This window comes from Chlamydotis macqueenii, chromosome 18 (genome assembly GCF_036417535.1).
Source record: "Chlamydotis macqueenii isolate bChlMac1 chromosome 18, bChlMac1.mat, whole genome shotgun sequence".
Classification (NCBI taxonomy): Eukaryota; Metazoa; Chordata; class Aves; order Otidiformes; family Otididae; genus Chlamydotis; species Chlamydotis macqueenii.
Genome location: NC_141573.1, coordinates 1,653,180 through 1,679,091, shown reverse-complemented (window position 1 = coordinate 1,679,091; position 25,912 = coordinate 1,653,180). Strand labels below are relative to the sequence as shown.

At 54.4% G+C, this 25,912-nt stretch overlaps 1 protein-coding gene across 2 annotated transcripts in view; it reads right to left on the bottom strand.

Annotated features, from left to right (window-relative positions):
- SLC39A11 (solute carrier family 39 member 11) overlaps window positions 1-25,912 on the bottom strand; it is a 95,212-nt gene that overhangs the window by 42,492 nt on the left and 26,808 nt on the right. For both annotated transcript variants that reach the window (XM_086762278.1, XM_086762279.1), the window contains exon 5: window positions 19,070-19,214. In XM_086762278.1, coding sequence (XP_086618404.1) covers window positions 19,070-19,214 — 145 coding nt within the window. The remainder of the gene's footprint in view (window positions 1-19,069; window positions 19,215-25,912) is intronic.

Below are 25,912 nucleotides of genomic sequence, written 5' to 3'. Positions count from 1 at the left end.
TCCCAAATTCCAACCAAAGTCTGGGGAGCTCTCCAGCTTTTCACATCTGCTTTTGAGCCCTTCTCCTCTCTAATTAGGCTTGGCTTTAGCCCTGCCTCTCTCCTCTTACTGCTCTCAAATGCTGGCAGTTGAGCGTGCGCAATCAAGCTGCTGAGCCGGGGACGGGGCTGCGTAATTCCCCCGCTGGCAAAGGCTCTGTGTGAGGGGTCCGTGCAACCCCTCCTAGGTGGCCTGAGACCCATTTTGGTCTTGATTCAGCTGCAAACCTTCCCATCCAGCCCGGCCCCACAGCACTGGGGGGAGAGATGGGCTGTGGGGCAGGAGGGAGCTGGTACCCACAGTGAAGGCATGCGCTCCTGGGCAGCATCCCTTTCTTTCTCCAGGCTCTTTGGAATCTGGAGCCTCCCTTGGCCGAAGATGCTGGAAGGAAAAATCATTTACAGCTCCAAAATCCTCCTCCATCTTTTCCCCATCAATTTCCCCATCAAATTCCTGCAACCAGGCTCCGTCTCACCGAGAAGGGACTCAGACCTGCCAGCGACCGAGGGAGGGATCTCTGGGCTCCAACAGCAGCGCCAGTCCCACACCTGGGGCTCTGGGGTTTCTCCCTTCCAACTAAACATGCGAGACATGAATTAGCACCCTTGTTTATAAAAATTTGTCAGCTCCCATCTCTGAAGTGTGGGAGAAGGGAAGGAGCACGGATGCACAATAAACTTATTAAAATCTATGATTAACTGCCGCTCACTGGCTATCTGTAAGAATTGTTTGGTGTTGATGCGAGGTGAAGGAAGAAAGGCATCAAATACTTATTTCAAAAGCCTCCCCCAGCAACGTCTCCTTCCCTCTCCTCTGTTCCTGTGATGCCCATCACGACCGCAGCCCCATGCACAGGTAACAGCGACGCAGCAGCCGCAGGCGAGGCCACGGCCGGCCCGGCTCCAGCAAACATGCTGCCAAATTCCTCCAGCTCCTCCAAGCCCCACGCCACGCATCACTCCTCACTGCCAGCACCTGCTCTGTTTGCAGCTGGAAATCTGTATTCCACAGTGGAGCGGCTCTGTTAAAACCAGGAATGCCGAGCGAGCTTGGTCTGACCCTTGTCTGGGGCGGGGAAGAGGGAACCATTTGCTAGAGAAAGTGATAACACAAGCAACTGACATCTGCTCTCAAGGCGCAGAAAATAATTGCACGCTAAATTCTCTCTCCTAATGGCTGAGATAAATCAAAATTACTTGGAAAATTTCTAAGATTCCCAAAGGCCCGGTAGTCAATTTGAGCTCCTCACAGCAACGCTCGCCTGCGCCGTGAGCGTGACGCCGTTAACAGCTCTCGCTCCGTGAACCCGAGCCCTTTCCCCACGCTGCGCGTCTCCATCAACCCGCGATGCTCTGGCGACTTTAAGCAGACGTAACAAACGCTTCGTAGCACGAGTCCCACCAGAGCTTCCACTCCACAAAATCCCCCCTGGCCTCCACCGCTTGCTGCACCGCAAAGGCACCGCTGCTCCATGCGGTGCGAGCGGCCGCGGAAGCATCTCTGGGGGCCCACAGAGACCCCGGGCGGGGGGGCAGCGGGAGGACCACCCCGGGTCAGAGCATCCCTCCTCCATCTGAAGGCACCAGAAGGCGATGCCCACGGGACGCAGGCGGCAACGCTCCCCTGCACACCCCTCCACACATGGACTGGCACTCGCCATCCCCTTCTCCCCAGCCTCCTGTTTTCCCCCAGTTTTGGACCACAAGGAAGCCCCAGAAGGGAAACTGCATCAAAACCAACAGCCGCAGCCCTCGGGCAGCGGAGCCAGCCGCACGCACGCTCCCGGCAGTGCCCACGCATCGCTCTGTGTTACAGCAATAGCACGCTCTGCCTCCCGAGGACACCACCGTTCTCTCTCTCCATCGCCTTTTTTTTCTTTTTTTAAAGGCTTTTTCCAAGCATTTCTGGCACCACCAGGTCTGAAGCCACCAGTCCCGCTGCTCTCCCCAGCCCCGTGTGCCCATTCCGCAGCACACACGCAGTCAGAGCTGGCAGCGAGTGACAGGAGCTCATCCCCCTCCTAAACTTCTCCACCTCCTTGTTCTCCTCGCACCGCTGCAGCGGGAATTTCAGGGAGCACAAAAGGACCTCGATGCTAAAGAGCAGATGGGCATCAGTGAGCATCTGCTCCCTGCCGCCGCGCAGGCATGCTGCTCTTATCCGACACCTCCGTAAGAGCTTTTAATTACCGTAAGTAATTAAGCACAGCACCTCTTACGGGATAACTGCTATCCCCTTCGCAGGCAGGTACGGTGAGAGGCAGCGAGGGCCGCGGGCTCCAAGCCAGGCAGAGGGGAGCGGGTGGGAGTCCCGGGTCGCACGCGCCTGTGCTCCGATCAGGTCTGGTAGCCCACATCACGGAGCTGGAAACAAAACTGCCACAGGAGAAGGTTTTCTTTTAAGGAATCAGTCCCCAAAAGAAAGGAGAATCCAGCTCCTGGAAAGTCTGCACGCAGAGGACAAAGCTGCTGAGCAAGGCGCTCCTCACAGTTGTCCAAAGATGGTCAAAGTAAGGGTGGTTTTTTAAAAAATAGCATTTATTACTGCTAGCAAAAGCTTGGTGTGCACAAGCAGGGAGCTCGGGCTGCCCAGGCCGCGGGTGCCCGAGCAGAGCCCAGCGCCACCGGCCCTGGCAGCGCGCCGGGCGCCGCGGCAGGGACGGAGCGGGATGCCCGTGACGCCCGTGTGCACGTTGCGGTGAGTGCAGCCCCGGCCCGCTGGCATGATCTCACCCCTCCAGCCCCCCGTACGAAACAAATTCATTTTCCAGTGTTTCTGGCAGATAAAAGAGGGCCCTGCATCTGCTCAGGCTTTCAGCAGGGAAGATAAATAGAGTGTCATGACTCACTGCCTATTAGGCGCCGCCATTTACCCGAGCGTGCACAAGAGCTCTCGTAAAAGGCTGTTTAATTCAGCATGACTGACTGCCGCTCGCTCTCACACACACCACGATCGCCGGGATCCGTCTGAAGTTTGCAGTCAGGAGGACGCTGGAGCGCGCCAGCCCGCCCTGCGCTGGCACCAGCCCCGCCAGCTCCCTCCTCCATCCCATTTCCAAAGACAGCATCAGCTGCCAGCCAAAGGGAGCCCGATACCCAAACCCCAGCTCAAACACCACACTGGGAAGAACTCAGCCCAAAAAAAAAAAAAAAAAAAAAAAAAAAAAAAAAAAAGACTCTGCACGCTTTCAGTGCTCCCCCACACCTCGTCCTGGCACGGCTCCCAGCCATCGCTCCAGAGCATCCGTGCTGGTGCTGCACCACTTCCCTCCCTTCCCAGGCTCCCCCCACTTTGCAACCATCACCTTCGTCCCCCAAACCTTCACCCTAAGGCACAAACTCCTCCCCTGCTGCTGCAGCGATCCGTCATCGAGCCTTGCACGATACCACGGCCCTAGCCCTCCGCGTGCTGCCATTTATCCACAGCCGGAGAAATCCCGCACAGCGAGAAAGGCGACGCACAGATCTTACTGCTGCCCTGCTTTATCCCCCCACCGCCACCGATCCTTCACGCTGCCATGAGATTCCCGCAGCCGGGAAAGCTCCGTTCAGCCCAGAGAGCTACTGGGGTGCATTTCTGTGTGGGGAAATGAATCTGTAACGCAGCTCCTCGTTCAGAGGGGAAGGTGCTGGAGAAATGTGGTAAAGGAACTGAACAGCAAGAGCTGCCCCAGACAAACCAGCTCCCAGGAAATCTCAACTGGATGCAATAAACCAGCATCTTCTTCCTCCAGAGCCGCAAGGATTCACCCTCACAGACACCCAACCCGCTGCTCACAGCAGTGTCGATGCCACAGCAGCCTCTCCCATGAGGACACAGAGGACGACGGCCGCGGCACCGGCTTCGAAGCAGGGTCTGCTGGAGGAGGGTCCCTCGCAGCGCCCAGGAGGGAGGTCCCAGCACTGGGAACCACCTGAACCCCATCACCACACACTCCTGCCCCCGAAATCGCTGGGAAAACGGACCTCGCCGCGAGCTGTGCCATCAAGGCTGCTCCTCAGCGATGGACCAAAACCCGAGTGACAGAGGTGACGTGGCATCAGCCAAGCGCACGGTGGCACACCGCAGCAATGACAGGGCCACGGCGCCGCTCGCCCCTCAAGCGACACATTGCCTAATGTCAGAAGGCAGGAGGAATGCCAAAAACCTCACTGCTTGATGTTTGCGGTGTTTAAAGATTAATTTCTTGGGCGAGAGCGACAGCACGATGTTAGATGTAATTACATGCACCGGGTCCTTTTAAGCAAACTAATTCACGTGAACTTCCAAGAGCTCTTTAAAGAGTTCCCAGCAGATAAAGCGCATCACTGAATCATTTTATGCCGGAATTTTGCACATTTGAGTTAATTTAATCACTTCATTTCAGAGGGCTGAGCCATGTTCAGCTCTCTGATCCTTGGCAGGGAACAGCTTTTGATCTGAGCGAGATCAGACACGGCGAATCTCTGAAGGAAGAAAAAAAAAAATAAATTCTTTCACTACCTGCTTAAGAAAACAAGAGTTTTCATCAGGTGCTATTTAACCAGGGCTCAGATGATAATCTCGCAGCGACGGGGGCAACCGGCAGGATGGGGCGCACGCTGACCCTCCTCCAAGCAGCCCGGCACGGTGGGACGCGACCACGGGCTCAGCGGAGCCGCCTGCTCCAGCAGCGCCAGAGCCCGCTGCCGGGTCCATCACCACCGGCGCCCACCGCCGTCCCAGCACACCGGGGCCACGGCTGCAAGCGAGCTGCCCCTGTCCAAGGACGCTTCGGCATCACCTCCCCTCCACGGACGCCTGCATTTCAATCCGCTCCTTGTTGCCACGATACACCCTGGCTCTTCTTCCTTGTATGCTTCTCTCCTGCCTGTTTTTTTTTTTTAATTAAAAGCATGGAAATCCCCCAGAGCAGAAACCAAGGCCGGCACCGTCTCCAGGAGCAGCTACCAGGACAAACATGACCACGCTGCTGGCATCCCAGAGAGCAGAGCGGAACAGCGGTTATTGCCGCCTGCTTTTTACCACGACGTCCCTGTACAGCGCTTTCGAGACACCAAACCAGAGACGAGCAAGACGAGCTGCTCAATTCCTGCTCTCCAGTATTTCTCCGATTCTTTTACTCCAGCATACCCATTATCCAAAGTCACCTGCTCCTCTTTTATTCAGAAAGGACAAAGTGGCTTCAGCTGGAGAAATTCTCTTTGCAAATTAATTAAATCTGTTTGAAAATAAAATTTAAAAAAATATATCAATGAGGAAATGCATTCGAGCCCAGAGGTCTAACCAGAGAGGGAAGCGACGACGGCGCGGTGCCCGTAACAACAGCTGAGCAACACCGTTAGCCCTGTCAGGGGCAGGAACCGCGCTGCTCCGAGCGGCATCTTTCCCAAATTCTCACCTTTCTTTTGTAGGCAAGGCTCCCTGGGGCACGGGGTAGCTGGGAGAAATCATAAAGCAAGAACTTTTTAAACCCAGGGGTGCAGAGGCCATTGCAGCCTCTGCAGGAGTCTGAGCGGGACCCCCGAGAAGGGAAGAGGGCTCTGGGGGGGGCCTTGCCTTTCCCCCTCACCCTCCCTCACCCACTCCAGCCAGGGGGTTCGGTACCCACAGACCCCTCCCTGGCCACGCACCCATCTCAGGGACTTCACCGTCAGCCCCCACACCAAGCAGCTTCGGTGGGCTCTGGTGCCATGGGTGCTGTCCCCCACGCCTCCGGCGGGCGCTCTCCGGGGGGATTTACACACCCGGAACGGCAGCCAGAATCCGGCCCCCTCTCCGCCCCGTCCCACCGAGCTGCAGAGCCGCGTACCAACCTCGGGCTGCCCCGTCCCACCGAGCTGCAGAGCCGCGTACCAACCTCGGGCTGCCCCTACGCGTAACGGGGGTACCCGATAGCGCCCTTCACGCCGGCCAGCCCCAGACAGCGACATTCCCCCAGCGCACGCCGGCTCCTCGCACGGCAGCTCCCAGGGAGTTTCCGCAAGTCGCAGGTTGCATCTGCTGCTCAGCGGCTTCCCACGTGCTCTGGAATAAGACCGCATCCGGAGGGACACATCTGGGGTTCCCATCCTCGTCCCACACCGGTCGCAGCCCGGCGCGAGGGGAAGGCACCGATCCCTGCGGATCTGTCGCTGTCATGGGCGGGCAGAGCCAATGCACGCTTGGGAAAAAGAGTTACTCTCACAGTCTGAAAAATAAAATGAATAAATAATCGATTTCTGAGGAAAATAAATACAGCGCTCCTCTGTTCCCAGGAGCTCAGCCCTCGGACTTACAAAATCAACCCCGGCTCCCCCGAAGGGACAGTGGGTTGGGTTTTTGACCGCTCTCCTGGCAAAACCAAAGCGCCAGGCTGGATCCACCACCCACCCGCTTGCCTGTGCCGCAGAGCGAGGTGAGCTTCAGGGTGCGACATCCCAACAGCATCACACGCAGGAGCCAGCCCCTTGATCCACAAATTCCAGCAGAATGCGGGATGGAAAAGGACCCAGGAAGGAGCAGCACTGCTGCGGCTGGCATGGGGCGCGGGTGGTGGGATTTGTTCCCGCGCCCCATCTCTCCCACGGGACCCCACTGCAGTCGCATCCCCTCCCCGACACCGAGGGGTCGGATCCCAAATGCACCACGGGGTGCTGTCAAATTAATCATGGAGTGGGGTCCCGCCCCAACAGCGGGTCCAGGACCAAGGGATGCTCATTAGCCAGTGTGTAACGAGCACCCGGGAAGGAGAGCAGGAGATTTCACTTCTCCCACTTGGGAGGCACCCGTCGGCGCAGCAGGGCAATGCCCACGGGGAAGAAAATGGATTTGAACCGAGCCTGCCAGAGGAGCAGGAGGTGCCTTCTCACGTTAGCAAAAGGATCCCAGTCTTTCTTCCGTGTGACAGCACTATCTAAGCCTACTGTTAAATTTTTAATCTTCCTATTTTAGGTGGTCCTTAGGGTAAAGCCAGAAAAGCAAAAGCAGGGCTCAATCCGCAGCGTTACGTTGTGAAATGGAGGATTTGCCAACGGCTTCAGCTGCAAGATGTGAGGCACTCTGCTTAGGGTCTGGGCTTTTTTCCTTCAATAAATTCTGATTTATGGATCTGGGATGAACGTCTCAGGAATGAAAACTCCTGTCTCCAGCAGAGCTTAAGTTGAAACAGGCTGCGTGGGCACAGCCTTCAGCTGCAGCCCAGCCGAGCGGGACGGCTCAGGACGGCCCAACTCACAGCGGGATTCCCCCGCGCTCGCCCCATGCCCTGCAGCAAGGATATCGCCAGGGGTTTGGCCACATCTGCCCCCGCAGAGGGTTATCACACCGCCGTGCTCATCATCATCCTCACCCCTGCCCGGGCTCGAGCTTGCTGCAGTGGGTGGGGACGGGGCAGAGGGGATGCTCTGGTGGGTCTCTGGTCCTCCACACCCCGAAGATCCACAGGGCCTCATCTCCCGGGGGCTGCTCTGGGCTCAGCAGAGACCTGGAGCTGGGAGACGGCAGCAAATACCTCTCAAAAATCAATTTAAAAAAAAAAAAAAAAAGGGATGCGAGCCACCACTGGTTTTTATCACAGCAAGGAGCTGGGCTCTTTTTTTTTTTTCCTCCTCTGAATCCAAAGCAAATCGATCTCTCTCAGCCCGGAGTGGGAAGACGGGGATGACTCAGCCGGCAGAACGGCGCTAAGCTCGCCTTCCTCCGCTGCGGCGCGGCAATTCAGCTGGGAAGCACACAGTTACATACACCAAAATAAAAAATACCCATTTCTTAAATTTTCCTCTAGTATTTCAACAAAAGATTGTTTTAAACAGCTTTTATCTGCCTTTTCATGGAAAGCCCTCAGCACTGAGCCTCCCAGACAACGCCTCTTTCCAGTGGAAGCTGTTCCTGGTCCCTCAGCGAGGGGGACCCCGACGGCTACAACATGCGGAGACGCGGTGCTGGGGCTGGTCCTGCCCTCCCCACAGACCAAGCCCAGAACCAAACCAGCAAAAAAAAAAAAAAACCTGGTGCAGCGCAGAAGTGACTGGTGTTTCACAGGGGTCTCGCGCCCGGCGGCAACGCGCCTTCCAGGCACAGCCAAAACCCACAAGCCCGGCCCGGCACGGCTGCAACTCGAAGCAGGCTGAGGTCTCCTCTGAGGCTAGTGAAATATTAAGTCAAGTACGTCAGCCACCTTGCCACGCTCCGGAAAGGCCCGGAAAAAATGCGCAACTTCAAAATAAAATATTCCTCTACTAATTGCGTTTTCTTGGGATGGGATATCGGGGGCCAGTCCCCATTTGCACACTGGGGAGAGATTCCCAGACAGAAAGATCCTAACATTTTTTTCTGATTATTTTTAAACCTCAGCATCGCTTGCGGATGCTGTAAGCCCCCAGTGCCCACTTGCAGTGAAAGCGCCACGCCACAGCCCTTCGTACAAAGAGGAGAGCAAAATAAATAAATAAGCCCCATTTTAACGGCACGTAATTGGGAATGCAGCGTTGCTTCATACTGACTTTAAGGCGGTTCGCACCATCTGCTGCCACAGATACCTCTCGGAGCTTGGAAGAGAATCAGTCTCAGCTTCGCTTCCCCTCTCCAGATGCCCTTAAGGCCGGCGTTATCGCTGAGCGGCACGCGCCGCGGAGGGCAGAACGGGGCGCGGGGCAAGACTCTGCTCTAACGTAGAGACACAGATGGCAGGGAACACACCTGAGCTTTAGGACTTGCAGATAACCGTTCAAAAAATAGTTTAAGCTTACAACAAATTAGAAACAACTAAGTCTTTACAAGGAAAAAAAATAAAGGACTTTTTTTCTGCAGAGCTCCCAAGAAGCTGAATGCCAAACCCCGCTGCCACCTCCATCCCTGCAGCAGCTGTGACGCCCTCGCAGCCAGCAGTGGGTCCTGCCCCACTGCCATCGGTCCCCCCAGCCCCTGGGGACAGGGACGCTCAGGGGAGCGCGTTCTTGTCACGCCTCCCTCGCCGGCAGCTGCCAGGCTTGGCTCCTGCTCTGGATGCTGGGGCTGTTCCAGTCCCACCAACCCCCCTGCTTCCAACAGCCTACTACAAAATCAGAGAGAAAAAGTCCATTTGAGATCTCGGCTCGCGTGCTATGGTTACTCTGCACCCAAACCCAGGCGAAGAAACTCCCGGTGCAGGCTGCAAAGGGAGGACAGCACCGCGCCGGATCCAGCTCGAGTCAGGCACAGCCAATTTCTGCGCCGAGCAGTCAAGGGAAAAACAACCACGAGCCCAACAATAACTCACCCCGGCAGGCTGCACGCCGCTCGCCCCCCGTACCGGGATGAAATAAAGCCCTCATTTACAACGGCCCATCGAGGGACGTTACGTGACGGCCAGGATGCCTGAGCAGCTAATCCATTACATGCGCTCAGCTTGAAACCAAAAGTCATTTTGGTGCGGCGGTGCCTCTGTGAAAAGCAGAAAGACACTCTCTAATTGGGGTTATTTATCCAGCGGCCGTGCAACCCGGGATCGCTGGCGCGTGGACCCGCCCCAGCCCGGGCGAGGGTCTCCCACCCGACCCCGCAGCCCCCTCCCCGTGTCCCAGGCACAGAGCACATTTTCCACCGGGTCCCCTGGGCATCGCTGAACGGCTTTGGGATGCAGCAGGCAGATTGCAGGCAGGGCAGCTGCCTCAAAGCTATTCCGCCTTTCAAGGAAAGAGGCAGATGAAGCGGGGGACGCGCTGCCGTTAGGGTTCCCTCCTTGGGAACGGCACCAGCAGGAGCTCCCTCTCTTTAGATGCTGAAAAATTCAAATTAAATAGCTCCATTGCAAAAGCCCAGGCACTGACAAAGCTTCAATCACAGCCTCTGTCTTATCAGGCAGCGGGGACTCGGCGCGAGGCAGGAGCTGCGGGAGCACAGCCCTCATTACCTCTGCCCCTCGCTGAGCTTTTCCCTTCCAATATGCAAAAATCCCCCCGGAAGCACACGGCATCTCCTGCTCCAGCCCTGGGCACCGTCTCTGCTGCCGGCCTGGCCCGGGGAGCCCCAGCATCCATTTCACACGGGAGAGGAGCGCTCCTGTCCAGCTGTCCTCTCGAGAGCCCATCGGGATGCGCCTGCACTGAAAATAACGTTGAAAATACCGATACGGCTGGAGTCACCCCGACGGCAGCGGAGCCCAGCGTGCAGGAGGCGACGGCTGCGCCCAGCAGCTCCCTATTGTCCATAACCCGGCCGACAGCAGAAGATTCTTCAAAACATTTTCCGAGCACTTCAGATGGCCGTCGCTTGGCGTGTCTCAACAGCTTTATCCAAGGAGCAGCTCTGCCCCGCTGCACCCACCCAGCACCCACCAGCTCCGCGCCGGTTTGAAGAGCAATTACGGTGTAAACCCCCCAGCCCCACCAATTTAAAGAGCAATTACAGGGTAAGCGTGGCTTTTAGCTGGACAATCAATACCTGTACCTGGGAAAGCATCCTGGAGGGGGGAGGAGGAAATAAAACATTGATTTTTAGTGAAAAGGCATATTCCATCATCCTGTGCCATATACCACGTGGAAAGGGATAAAAGATAGCCCTGGACATGAAAAAGCGTCTCAGGACACAGCGAACTGAACTTGAAATGTGTTGAAATTGAAATCAGATGAGAAAGAAATCACCAGCACAAATCACCTCAGACAGAACCAGCGATTAGGGAAAACAGATCTGCTGCCTTCAGAAGGAAAAAAAAGGTTCCTGACTCTCCACACTGGAAGGGTGATTTAAACTGGAGCCAAACTGGCGGGCAAGAGCAGAACCCACTGGGCACAGCGTCCTCTGGCAGCCACGGCGTGGGAGACCTCCCATCCGCAACCTGCCAGCCCCAAATCAGAAACAAGATCAAATTTTAACTAATCCATTTTTGGGGGGCACAGGCTCAGCTCCGCAAAGGCACTGGAGCACCCAAACACCCACCGGCCGCAGCCGGGACCCGGGGTGCCAGCCCACCGGTGGGTGCTGCCGGATTTCTTGCCATCTCTCGGCAGCTCAGAACCCGTTCGCACAGCCTGGCAAAGCCAGAAAGCCCCGCACAAGCCCTTCACGCTTTTCGGCAAGAACAGCGGGGTTGATGGCGCTCCCCGTGCCCCTCTCCGCACCCGGAGAGCGGCTGCGGTTTCGCCGAGGTCCGCGCTTGCTTGGAGCCGAGTCGAAGCAGAAGCAGAGGCAGGATGCTCCCAGCACGCCCCAGCCACCGCCACGCACGGGGCGATGAGGAAAAATCCCAAAGCAGCACAGGCTGTTACCGAAACAGACCCCTAGAGAAGGGGACGGGTCACCTGAACGCATGACCAGAACCACACCGTAGATTACTGAATCCGTGGATACACACACACATAGGCACACACACATCTCCCACTGGGGCTGGGGACCACTCCAGTATCCCCAAAACTCCACTTTGGGGTTGCTCCAACCCCTGGCCCATTACACACACCTTTACACTCTGGAAGCCACATGACACAGCTTTTATATACACTTTGTTATCAGAAAACATTTGTTTGGTTTTAACGAGGGGAACAAGCCATTTTTTGGATGGGGTTTATTCCCTTTCCTTCCCACACTTCACGGCACGTGCCCTGGCATCGCTCCTCGCTAACGTCGCTGCCGTAACGCAGAGCGACTGCTAGCGCTCCTGATTTTCATTTCACTCCTCCAAAGCATCCTTGGGGTGACAAAAAATTATTCCCATCCTCATTCAACTGAAGAACCACAGCCAGCAAACAAATGAATTACTGCGCTTACTGAATGAAGCCAAAACGACGGCCCCTCCAGAGGCAACGATACAGATTGTTAGTTCGGTTTAATAAACCTTGAAATTTAAGGTATTCTTGAATGCAGCTGCAGCGGAGTGGTGTTCCTCCCAGGCTTCACTTGTGCTAATCCCCTTCCAGCCTGGAACTGGGCTGAGACAGGATTTCAGCCAGCTCCGAAGCCGCAGGGCTGCCATGGCAAGAGACGGGTTTGATGCGACACACGTCTCTGGAGACGTTCCTCAGGGACATGCCAACGCCCTACGACCTTGCTAAGTCAGGAGAATCGTGACCAGAGGACCAACGACAGCACTGGTATGTTGCTCGTGCTGGCACTTGCCTGACCCCTGACCATCGCCACCCCGAGCACCGCGGTGAAGCCAGAGCTGCCTGCACCAAGAGCCTGAGGATGGAACTCAGTCTGAATAACCCATTTTGTACAGCTGCAGAACGAAAAAAGACTCAACAGATCGTCAGGTGTAGCCAGGAAATTAAAGCTCCTTGATAATATTGCACAGAGTTAACGAGGCTCAATTTGGGAAATGACTCCTCTGATTAATGGCTGTAAGCACCACAGAAAGCTTCTCTGCAGCTCCCACGCTCACCAACAGACCTGATTTCAGAGCACAGGTCCTGACCAGCACGTCACTCAGCAGCCTTTAATAAGCCTCCTCGATTAACAAATCGTGCTGAAATCAAAGGAGCACAGAGCGGGGCAGCAAGCACCCCCAGCGTGATGCTACCCGCACCCCCAGCACCCACGGCCCCGCAGGCCGAGGTCCGGGTCACGGTGCCGGCTGAGGGGGTCTCCCAGGGATGCTGCCCCTCCTGCACCACCACAGCTGGCACAAAGACACTTTCCCGTCCACCACCAAGCACTTCAGATGAGGAACCCTGCTGCGCTTACAGACCTTCCCAGCCCCCTTGCCTTGCTAACTCCACGTTTAGAGTCCAAAGGCACGGCTGGACCTTCGGCGAACAGCAGAGCAGGAAAGCCACGTCCTCGTGCTGTTAAATCTGTGCCTGTGCTGACAAAGGCAGGGCAAGAGGCTTACAGGAAAAGCCACTCCAAAGACAAAAGCCCTTCCAGTTCTCAGGTAGCGTCCGTCCCCTTCTGTGCCCCGTGCACACGTGAGGCATCGCCGCACAGCAATACCTCCGGGGCACGGCTCCGTCCCCCAGCACTGGCATATCTCAAATCCCCAGCAAGCTGTGTGCCAGCCAATTCCACCTGCACCATCTCCCTTGGAAAGCTCAAATGCCACCAGCAGGTCCCATTTGAAGGGCCCTCATCTGGAGAGGAAGATGATGGAAATAAGGCCATAGCTCTCCTGCAACTCCAATAGTTGAACAGGCTCAACCAGAGAAGCTGGTAGCTAGGCTAAGCCCTTCCGGCCACGTTTCATTTAGGAGGACACTGGATGGAGCCCAGGAAAAAAGGATGCTTGAACAAGAAGCCACAAAAGACAACACTTGCAAAGAACAGCAGGAAGCAGCAGGAGACGCCAAGAGCACATTTCACAGGCGCAGATGTCATCTGCGGAGAGGGACGGTTGTTTCCTCGCGGCACGGCACTTCTCCCTGTCCAAGCAGTCACGAAAGCAGCAAGTGTGGAGGCAGCTCATGCCTCCGCGGGCAGATAAAGCAGCTGTCCACGCTTGCCAGTAGCTCTCATGCTTATTACAGTGCTGTTCAACTGAGAATGAAGCAAAGCACAAAGCAATCAAGTGTTACGCCAGGCTTATCCTGAGGAGCAATTCCTGAAGTGCCCCCAGCCTCTGACAGCCTCTGAGCCTTCCAGCTCAAGACTTCTCCTCCTCTTTGAAGGGTCTGACAACCTTTCAGCTCAAGACTTCTCTTCAAAGGGCAGCTAAACTCTCTAAAGTCCTACCTGTAATACAAAAGTATCTTGGAAAAACACCGACCCAAGGAATTTGGAAGTCATTTTGCCGGTGCTGCCGCAGCCTGGTTCTCCTCCTCCTCTGTATTAGTAACAGCGTAAGCACCACAATGTGTGAAAACAGGCTCTGCTCCCTCAGCGAGGTGGAAACGAGCAACAGCAAACAGACAGGAGATGCCACACAAGGATCCCCACCTGGAGAGCCCTCAGAGATGGGGAAGGGCAGTCCTGACACGGCACCGGCCACCCAGGGCCAGGGCTCCCTCCCAGTGGGTCACAGGGTGACGTTCCCTCAGGGATCAGGATGTTTGGAGTTGGAAATCCCAGAGCAACCCGCTGAACGGGGCGGTTTATTTAGTTAGCTGCAATGAGTGTAGGGTGCAGAACTGGCTCCTCTGCAAATACAGCCAAGGCACATGCACCTTGGAAAGCAGAGGAAAGAAAGACATTTACACCCAGTGACAACGTCGACCAAAAGCAAAGCAGAACAAACCACCAGGCTGCATTTGGCCCTGTAAAATCTAAATTCCTAATCTGGCTGCGACCAGAATGATGGGCCCACAGGTCTACGTGTGAAGGAGGCATTTCATCAGTTTATGAGATTATGTGCTCTGATTTTACTTATTTTTTTGAAACTCCGCGTTAATAAATCCACATTTAGTTGTGACTTTACAAACCAATCACAGAACCCAGCCTGACAAGGGTGGTCAATAACCATTTGAACGCTCCAGGAAGGGGCATTAGGATATTTTTTAATCGATACAGACATTGCCAGTGGCGTTCATCATCCAGGCTGGCCATTAAAACTCAAAATGAATTGATGCCTCTCGAAAAGTGCTGCTTTCAAGACCAAGCATGGTGTGACCATGTCAACGCTATCATAAATGTGGCTGGCACCGTCTAAAACCCGTGAGCACCCCGTTTTGCAGAAGGAGTTACATAAGTTCAATGACTTAATGAACCCTTCGGATGCACACGCAAGGCTCTGGCCTGATATTGCCCCAATGAATCACGACGGCTTTCACGGCTGGAGAGGCTTTATACATCATCCCTCCTTCACAGCCTCTGCTTCTGCTCAGGGAAGGAGGGAACAAGGGGAAGATTTACAGGGTAAGCGTCAGCAAACTGCTCGCGCTTTTGTGATGAGAACTGGCCCTTTCTATGGAGGAGTTTTCCCCTTGGCACGGGGGGACAGTCACAGAGCAGCCTGAAAAGCTGGGACAAGGCTGGACTTTCTGAAACCAGCAGAACAGGGCAAAAAGTGGATTTTCTGGCTGCAGGGACAAAATTAGAGACAGAGGTGAACCATACCCTAACGCTGCCTGAAGGACCAGTACCAATCCCACAACTGGGCTCACACCCTCTCTGCATCGGTCCCCAAGGGGTTCCCCTCTTTTTTCTCCCCAGCTCCCTTCCTCCCTTCCAGCAGAAGTTTACTGCATCGTTACAGGGCTTTAACTGCCTGGCACTGATGAGAGAGATGCTACATGCACAGAGTCTCCTTCTCCTGCTACATGGTAACTTCCCTTCAAGGGGAGAAATAAAGCAAAAACGGGAAAAAAGAAAAGTGACAGCCTCAGGAAGGAGGTAGGAAACTAGAGCAGAGGCTGGGTGATGCTGCCAAAGCGGGTCCAGTGGGTTTCAGGGCAGCACAGCGGGACGGACCCACACCAGGTCTGGCACTGGCGGTGCCACCAGTCCGCTCCCCTCCCCTGCTCCAGGGCTTCCCCTGCCAAAACACAGCCCGAGCCGCTGCGGCACTGCATGTTCTGATGCATCAGCTCAAATTTAAGGGAAAATATACAAAATCTATGTAGTGAGGTTTCTCTACGATGCCCCCAAATCCCATAGCTCATTTCAGTAACAAGTTTAATGAAATTTCATTTCTTAAGTACACCACTTCAAACACCAGTATCTTTTTCCAATTACTAAACCCACGTGGATTTACTCACTGAACGTTTACACAGGAACACCACAGTGCTGTTTCCTAAATCACACCTCACCACGCGTCAATCACACCACTACAACGAACCCCGATTCACCTTCATAACGAGTGACTGACTGCGCTGGCGGCGCGATGCCAGGGCAGGGCCCCGCCTGGGTGGTACCCGCCTCCTCACTCCCTACAAACGACTTGCAAGTGATGAGAAACTGAGGGATTTGGGATGATGGGGAAGAACAGAGGCACCCCAACATGCTGCTGACTTGGGGGAAAAGCAGAATAAGAACTTTTTCTCCCAACAGAGTAGACGAGAGATAGGTCTAACTATTTATTTCCTCCATCATCCTTTTGACCTAAAAGAAACCTTCTCACATCACATCCCCTTGGCGCAGACATCCATGCGTCTGGGATGGACAACGGGCGAGCAGAGATGCTGCTGGTGAGCCAGGTACGTCAGCAGCCAGCTCAGGGACTACTACTGCTCTTAACTCCCCAGCGCCGGAGCTGTGCCAACCACCAAGGATGCTCCCAGCTGAGCACCAAAATTATATTTGGCATTTTACCCTGAGCACAGCCACGTTGCTGTAAACTCCTCTGCCCCAGCGCACCCAGAAAGCATCTCCTCAGACAAAAAAAAAATCTTCCACCTGCAACACGGGAGCGAGGATGTTCAAGCGGGAGCGGAGGAGGCTGCTGGGAGCATCCTTGCCCTCCCGCTCTGCAATCTGATGTGGAGCGACGTGAATCATTCAGCGCCAGGACGCAATAAAGCATCAACATGCCCCACTGTTCAATATACAGTTTTTGCAGGAGCATGAGTCACAGCTCGGGTTTCAAGGTGCGATGCTCTATGTAAATCCTTTCTGAGAACTACCCAAGAACACCGCGCACGCAGCTGCAATTGCAGGGGTCAAACCTGGCCTCCCGGCCCCGCAGCCTGCGGTGAACCCTGTCAAAACTATTTCCTCCGGTTTTCCTGCCCTGCACCCCAGGGCTGCAGGGGGAGGTCTGGGGAGCAGGGCAGCCCATACCCCTGTGGTGGATGGGCACAGCCCACCAGGTCCCTCCACAGCACTCAGAGGAACAAACCAACCCTCCTCAGCTTTATTCCAACCTTTTTCCAAGGGCGGCAGAGAAATACCACTTACATCCCCTGCCTACCCAGATCTATTAAAGACAAGGCTGGGTTCCCTTTCGTTGGTAGTAATTAAAGCCTAGTGATTATCCCACTCGTCAAGTACCGAGTCTAGACACAGATTTCTCACTGCAATTCATACCAACTCCACCCATACTCCATCTCACACGGATACGGGTGCCTTGCTTCACGCGTCCACGAGGCAGCCAGCTGTTCGCAACTCCCGTAAAACCCTCGTTTCAGTTCAGCATCGATGGCTGGGATCGCAGAGCGGCAGTGGGCTGGAGAGGAGAGGAGCGCTCAGCTCCACCTGGGTGGTACCCACCGCCTCACTCCCTACAAACAACTGGCAAGTGATGAGAAACCGAGGGATTTGGGATGATGGAGACAGAGGCACCCCAACACGCTGCTGACTGGGGAGAAAAAGCAGAATAAGAACTTTCTCTCCCAACAGAGTAGATGAGGGATAGGTCTAACTACAGTATTTCCTCCATCGCCCGTTCTACCTAAAATAAACCTCCTCTCTTGCTTAGTGTGGCTACGCGGATCCCTCCACCCGAGCGTGACCACGCAGCCGCCTCTGCTCCCAGCCTCTCCCGCAGCCACGTTAAATACGCGTTCACATCTCTGACTGGAAAGACCTGAGGTACGCAGGGTCCCGAGAGCTGCGCGTTCACGCGTTCTCCAGCCATCCCCACACCAGCCCCCCTGCTCCTCACCACCGCCCCCAGGCAGCAAAGACAACTGCAAAACAAGGCAGCGGTGCGCTTTGGGATTTTTTTTGTTTTGTTTTCATAGCTTTAGTGATGTTAAAACACGTAAATATGAAGGAAGAGTCAATGATTTAACAGTGATTAAGTCTGAAATATTCCAGTTAGTACCCATTAGACTTTGAAAACACGCGTTATGTTCCCAGAGCGTTCCCCAGAGCGCAGCCAAGCCGTACCAGAGCTGGGGAAAGCTGCTTTCTTGGAAGGCTTGAGGTAACTTGTGAAAATACCGAGTTCATTTCAGTAAGAAAAAAAAAAGCTAGAAACAATAAAAGAATTAATGTATTGTAGATTCTTAATACCATTTCCCCAGAGACAGGAAAAACAACAAAGTCTAATGGAAATTTTCTGTTCTCAAAACCATTTGCACTGTTGTTGCTTGCAACCAAGAAAAGATGAAAACATAAAACCTCAGCAGCTCAAGGCTCTGAAAATTGCAAGGTTGCCTACATTTTTTTTCTTGCAGAATAAAATTAAACTGCACCTGGGATGTAAAGTTTCCACCTTACAAAAATATCAAAAACCTCTCAACAGCCTTACAGCCTGCGATGCTAGAGCAGTGTTCAAGCTCGCGCTTGCCCCAGCAGCTAAAAGACATCCAGGACCCAAAGCCCATGGAGTCCAGCACAAAACTTCCTTCCATCCCTTGGAAAAATCCAAGCCAGTGTTTCAAGTCCTGAAAAACCCTGTGGATTTGACACACTTTATGAAACATGCAATTAAGCTATGCAGTTAAATAAGGGAGGCTGATTTAAGAGGCTGGCACTATTCTTTGCAAAAAGAAGGATCATTTTTCCATCTCAATCTGCTCCCAATTGTACTCAAGATACTGTAAACCACTATTCCAGCTCCTCTCCAACCAACAAAAAGCAGAGCAGCAGTAGGATTCATTCACTACATTACATTTTCTTTGTCTACTGAAAAGTTGCTGTTGAGAAGCGGAGAAGAAAATTGACATACAGTGTGTAAGGGTGATGACCACCCATCCCATCACACACCCCGGGACTGGGGAAGCCTGAAGAGGTTCCATCACCTTGACTAAAAAAATTCCTTCTTTCAAATCTATTTAAGGAGGAAATAGCTGCCAACAAGGCACTTGATTCCGCACTTTGGCAGCTACAATTCTATTAACCTCCAAAACAAGGAGTGATAGCACGACTGCCAGCCCTCATCTATAATTAGGGAGGGCCACCGAGGGCCAGCGTCGCGGGGCACCTTCAACATGGCATAACTCGGCAAGGGCAGGGTTAGCACTCGCTGCGCCCACGCTGAAAATAAACTTCTCTGGAGCTAAGCTGATGATTTCATTTCCCTGGTGAATGAAATATCGCATTATCAATAATTCATAGGCACAGACAGACGTGCAAGTGGTTTTGAGAACTGAAGTAGAAACAGAAGTAATGATTCTTGGAAGAAGAGCCAGCAGACAGACCCAGAGAGGGAAGAGAGGGTGCACTTTGCACGCACATGTCAAAACCAATCCAATTTCAATCACATACGTGACGGTCTGGGTGCCAGTTTAACAGGGGCAGTTTCCCCGTACACTCTGCGGTTGGTATATGACAGGATGCTTGCCTGGATGGAGCCCAGCTCTACCTATCCGGATGGACAGCTCGCTCTCGTAGTCCAGGTGATGGGCAGGTTCGTGCTCGTATTTTTCTTTCACCGCTCGTTGGTCGCAGCTCAAGGCGAACGCTGCATGGGGAGGTCCGCTGAAACCCTGCAAGGCAAGGCAGAAACATAAGGTTTTTCTTCCACATCTTCCCATCAGCCTTCTCCCAGCCCCATCCTTGGGGACCGCTCTGGCATCTGCGTGGTTGGGAAGTGGATCAGGGCATTTGTCACAGCAGCTCCTCACGGCTGCATGGAGATGTGTCTTTTGGGTTCCCCTCTCACTTTACCAGACCACCAAGCTGTTTGGATTTAAACGTGCACTTCCAGCAGAAACATCAAGGACATGGTTAACAGCAGCTGTGGGCCAAGCAGCACAGGGCTAAAGAAGGAAAGCCAAAATTCACGTGCATTAACAGCAAGAAACGCAATTCCACAAAGAAATGCAATTCCATAAATGCAACTCCCTCCAAAGTCGACCTGGAGGAGAGCAGCAGACACGGAGGGACCTTCACGGCTGTCAGCGCTGCCGAGCTGCTCACAGATGGTGCAGCTGCTGGGCGGACCTCTGTAGAAGTTCAGTTTGCAGTAGGGTACCACTGAGCTCGCAAGGGAAACAGTTTGTTCAAAACTGAACCCATCTGAGCATCAAACGTGACACTACATTCACACACACCCAGTGTTATTCCAGCGGGACTCACCCAGACAGCCCGACAAAACTTCAGGCTCACTTGGAATATATTCCTACCCCGTTTGTAACCTCCGGAAAGCAGAGAGGGACGGCCAAACCCAATACCATCCAGTTATGCATAAAGTCTGCAGGGAATGGAAGCAGACACCCCCTGGCAAGAGGGACCACGCTGCTCCCACGAGCAGCTCCTGCCAACCTGGACTCAGCTCGCAAAAACCAGCTGCGGCTCGAGGATGCGCCAGAGCCTATATCTGCATCGGCCAAAAACAGCCTGGCAGCGGTACTGGCTTTCCCCCGTGGTGCTGGGCACACAGCAGGAAGGTCTGCGTCTCTGGATGCCCACAGGCTGCTCGAAGCCACCCAGAGACAGCCGCAAACCGATGGGAAACCGGGGCTTCGAGGGAGAACGGGCAGCTGAGAGAAGGGAACACATCCCACAGCGGTGGCTGTACGACCCGGTGTAACCTGCTCTACCCAAACCACGGGGAGCAGGACCGCCAGCCCCCACCTCCTGGCAGGGCTGGGAACCAGCCCCCGGGAGCATCCGCAAGGAAGGATGTCCAACCCAGGAGCACAGTACGCGCTGTGGACGGACGGCAGGGGAATAAACGAACATACGCTGGGACTGTAATGAGAGACTCGATAGGTAAGGTCACCTTAAACAAAAATAAAGGTTAAAGATGAATAACTAAATTGTCTATTCTCCCCTCATTTGCATAATACAGTCTGACCGGCGCTATTAATCCTAATCACATATTTTCTATCTGCTCTCTATTGCAGTTTAATCAGGGTGCTTTCACCTCCATTAACCCAGCCGTTACAAGAGGTACTGACGCTCCCATTGAAATCCCGCTGGGAGGAGAGAGCCCCACGCCACCCCACCTGGCACGGGAGACACCAGCCGCTCTGCGCCTCAGCACGTGAGCAGTGGCTGGAACAGGAGGTAGAAACACAAGCATTTTCCAGCAAAATCTGGGTGGCATGACACAGGGAACTTCAGCACCGTGACCTGAGTTGGATAAGGCAGGAAGAGACCGAGAACGGAAGCTCACGGGCTCGCCCCGCTGCTGGCGCATCCAGCAGTTTTCACCTCTGGAAAGCAAATAGCATCACTTTCCGGGAAACACCAACCTGAGGAGAAGCGAAGATGGGAATTTGAAGCTGCAGAAGTAAAGCCCCAACCCTTCAGGGGCACAGGAAGGAGCTGCAAGTGTCAGCACGGGGCTCTCCAGCCCTGCTCCAGCCGCCAGCTGCCTCCCACTTGCTGTTGCTCTGGCCTCGGACTTGGGGAACACCGGTTTTACAGAGCTGAAGGCTCTCCTTCCACATGGCTCCTACCAGCGTTTTGTTAAATGAGCTACAAACAGCGCAGCAGCAGCTTTGGGCTGGGGAAAAGCCACAAAGCCGGTGGTGATAAAGCCTACAAAGATAGCTGCTTCTCAACTGGGTCTTGTCAGCAGAGGCAGGGAAGCGAGCCCAGGGCACGGCCGGAGCCCGCAGGACTCTGCAAGTTACAATGACCCAACCAAAGGGAAAATAAATCACTTGTGCGAGCGTGAGCAGGCGGGCAACGTTCAGCGTACGCCCCCTATTACCGCCGCACGGCTACGGATGCAAACAAGCAAGGTCCCTGCACGGTCACGACCGCTCGCCTCAAGGTCTGCCGCGCTGATGAGGAGAAGCCTCCCACGGCTGTTTTCTCCCACCGTTCCCAGCACGTCAAACGCTTACTGACGTGGCACCCGCAAACCTGCTCGCACCGCAACTCGAAGATGTTTCGATGGTTCTTGTAAGGTCAGGTCACCTCCGCGTTGGCAGGCACCAATACGCAATGCCGGCGATTTGGAAAAATATCGGTGACCTTCAGTAAAGCAGACGATTTATTCCAACTGCGATTGCTCTGAGTCATTTCGGTCCGGTCCCTGCATGAGTCCCTTAATTGGAATGTGTCAGTGGGCTAAAAAAGCGTTAGAGAGAGAAGAGGAAAGCGAACCCACATTAATTAGTTGATGCCACTAATTAGCGTTAACTGAAATAACCACGGGGGCTGATTATTTCAGAAAGCCTTATACAAGGAGAGACTTGGACAGGAAGACCTGTGGAGCTTGGAAGAAAACTATTCTGGGACAGGGGAGTCCCTATCGCACTGGGCTCTGCTCGCAGAGCGGCAATGGGAAGGTCATCAGATTGTCACAGCCCCACGTAAAAACGGACAAAAAAAAAATAGGTGTCCTTCGAGTGAGAAGAAGAGAACCCCACTCCAGGCAGCACCCACCTAAACGCAGATCCTGCTTTTGTTACCCAAGAGCTGCAGCAATGCTGAATTATTTTTTTTTTTTTTGGAAACGTGTCCCTCTCCAGCTAGCATCCCAGGCGGCGCGGCCATCACCCTGGTACTGCAGGGCCAAGGGGTGAGAGGGCCAGGAGGAGGCAGCTGCTTGCTTTCGGACAGAGCAAGGATTTCAGATCGCATCCCACTGCCCAGCCGACGTCTCACACAAGTTGCTAAATGAATCAAAACCAATTTTACAAAGAAATGAAGAGCAAGTGACACCTTTAAGAAATAATCTGCTTTTCCCCACCTGAGCAATGAAGGAGAATAAAATAATAAAGAAACCACGACCACAAAACCTGATGGTCTGGCTTTAGCTAGCTCAGTCGGTACCCAACTGGGAGGTGCGGTTGTCGGAATGTCGGTGACGCCGCTCTTCCCACGCAATATCTTACTGGTTTGAACCCAGCAAATGCCCTGGACCAGGCGCTGCAAAGCCACAGCAAACAGAGACCAAAACCCATCAGCTAACAGCAGAAAGCACCTCACCAGGAAAGCGGAATAGGATAAATTTTACTACCTTATTAAAAAGAAAAAAAAAAAGTGTTCCTAGCTTGCCCAGGAACTAGCACAGAGACAATAGGAGACAATAACAAGCCACGCTTTGATGGTGCCCAGAGGCCCCCGTTTCACACTTATTAAAAGAGAGAAAGCGATAACAGATCAGAGACTAGAAAGTGATACAAGAGAGGAAATAGGGGTGGGGAGCAAGGAGAGGAAGGGGAGATGCTGCACATCCCCAGCCCACGGCCGCAGCTGCCCCACGCGCGGGGACGGACACAGCGGGTCTCCGCGCGCCCCGTGTCCCCAACGGGCTCGCTGGCCTCGCTGCTTCTGCACAGAGCCCGGCGCCTCTGGGGACGGAGACAAAGGCTGCGCAGCGACAAAGCGGCGAGCGCCCGGCTTTTCTGCGGCAGATAACGGATTTACGTTAAAAACACGGAACGGGATTGACTAGGAAGAGAGCTCCCTTGGAAAGCACTCTGTTATCAGGGCACGTAGAACGGCAGGCTGGTTCTTCGTTATTTGAAACAACACATCGAGGGTGGTGAGGCGCTGGCACAGGCTGCTCAGAGAGGTGGTGGATGCCCCTCCCTGGAAGTGTCCAAGGCCGGGCTGGATGCGGCTCTGAGCGACCTGGTGCAGTGGAAGGTGTCCCTGCCCATGGCAGGGGGTTGGATGGGATGAGCTTTAAGGTCCCTTCCAACACAAACCGTTCTGTGGCACCTCTTCTGGGCGGTGTGGAGGGGAAACGTGGTTTTGGTCAAGATTGACCCAGCACGAAGGGCTGGGTGAAGGGAAGAGGAGAGCAGGCAGGCATTTAAGAGGACTTGAATTGCAGCTCCTCCCAAAGCCAGGATCACTGGGAACCTTGCACTCAAAATACTGCGGTCAACAACTCAAGTGCAGCCTTAAATAATCCACGCAATAAAAAAAGGCCCCTCAGCGCTGAAGTGGGCACAGTCACATTTACGACTAACAGCACCCGGTCTGCAGCTCTGGGACACAAGTACATCGCCCTGATTTCCATTCCCACGGTGCCTGGCAGCCCCGTGCCCCAGCACAGCCCGGTCCCGCTGCGCAGAGTGGCACCCAGGTCCCACCAGCAGCACCCAAACCCCTTTTATCAGACAGCCTCAGCCTCTGTAAATCGGGAACAAACCCAGGGACACCCCGTACGGCCCAAATCACCGCTGCAGTCCAGCTGCCAGAGTAACCCCAACATCAACAAAACCCCGCGTAACGAAGATGGAAAGCCAAATCCATTTTCATTTGAAGGTTTAAGGGTCTCCAAGCGTTTCAGGTACATCTCAGTTTGCATTTTAATTTGGAGATTGCTCACAACAGAGCAGCAGGAATGGGCAGGGCAGACAAAGGCGTTTTAATGCCAATTCTTCCTGGGCTTGCTAACGAGAGCCAGGTCAGCGCTGCCTATCACATTGCAAAATGGATGTCTTCCATTTTCCCTCTGGAGCTCAGCTGCCTGAAGTTTCATAAAACCTAAACCACAGCTCGTGCAACCCTAGGCCGTGATCAGATCTGAAGCCTCAAAGCGCTGCCACGTGCGGCGGCAGGAAAAGAGGAACCGCACCAGCGAAGGTGGCGAATGGAGAAGACTAGCACACGGGAAGCATCACACAAGCTGGTGGACATCAGCCCTTGAGGCTCACAAATCCAACCCAAGCCCTCATCCCAACAGCCAGATCTCAAGGACATCCCTGTCCCCCGCAGTGCCGGCAGCGGCGGCTCCGGAGCGGAGCGCTGCGTTGGGTCAGGATCGCTTCCCGCACCAGCAAGGAAATTGGCCGGCACCGGCTCGCTCAGGGCCAGGCGGGAGCGGGGCGACCCTGGGCGAAGGCACAGTTTCAGCCTAGAAACCGAACAACCAACCTGGCAATCACTTAACGCAAGAGCATCCTATGAAACCCAGTTTCCCAAGGAGGAACAGATCCCGAGGGCCCGATCCCGCAACACGCTGGGTGCCGCAGCCCCCACGCCAATCCCACTGCCAGCGCCAGTACCACCGATACTTTTCCGGAGCCGCAGGAGCGGGCACGGGGGGAGGCCCGTGGGCTCCCCGCTTCCCGTGCCGAGCATCTTCCACCCGGCTCCTCCAGCCCCGCGTCCTCCCCCAGCCCCGCCCGCAGCGGGAGGCTCGTAGCTGCGGCAGCGCTGCAGCGGGAACTGGGAAGGAAAGGTACATCCGTAGACAAAAAAATTTCAGCGTTTTCACAGCAGATCTGCTCCGGCAGCGTCTCACAAGCAGATCACATCAGGCTGAGAGGCCGTTCTCATCCTGACAGCGCAGCTGGCAGCAACACGACACCAGAGCCTCCCCTAATAACCGCAAACAGGGAAGCGCAAGCGAGCATTAAGGCAGGCTGGTATCAGTTTATCTGTAACTAATGTAATATTACTGCAAGTGCATTTTATTCACTGCTAATTATCAGCCACTTCGATAACTCATAATTCTTGAAAATTGCAAACAGCGGCTTTAATGGCCGGCCTCTGCTGACGAGCTGCGGGGGCAGGAGGAATAAATCACCTCCCTCGCGTGTCACCAGGAGCGTGGGGACAGCCGGGGTGACCCCGCAGCATTCCGAGTTGCGGGGGCTCCCCTGGGAGCTGCCTCGTGCGACAGCAGCCAAGCGGAGACCCTTGGCAGTGCCGAAACCCGAGTGCTCTCACCAGCTTACAGCACGGAGAACATCCAGAGACACTAAATCCAGGAACCCTGGGGAGGGAGGAAGGTAAGTTCATGAAAATCCACCCAAAATCCTCAAATAAACCAAATTTGCTCTCCCAACAGGAACGAGAGGAAAGCATCCCGCAGGATGGACCCTCGAGAGCATCGCTGCCGAGGAGCCGGCACGCGTCGCCGGCACCAGACCCTCCGAGAGCCGCGCGAGGAACCAGGCACAGGCCAACCCATCTTTTGGGAAAAGCAACGTTCTTATTAAAAACAAACGTACAGATTTTTCTCCTTGGCACGTTCGGGGCTTCGGCCTTTCCAGGAGGGAGGAAAAACACAGCAGGAATGTTGCTGGCACCCGGTCTGGGAAGGCAGCAGCCCCCGGGTGCGCGCTGCCCGGGAGGAGGGAACACGCGCAAAATTCCCAGGCTCCCCGGGAAACCCAGGAGGTTTGTTACAAAACGGGATGTTTTGCAACGCTGATGTTTTATATGGCAGAGAGGAGGTCGTTTTTGTAACCTTTGCCATTAGAAAAACAAAAGCACAGGAATATTTTTGCTCCTTTCTGCCATGCAACCTTGCAAAAAAAAA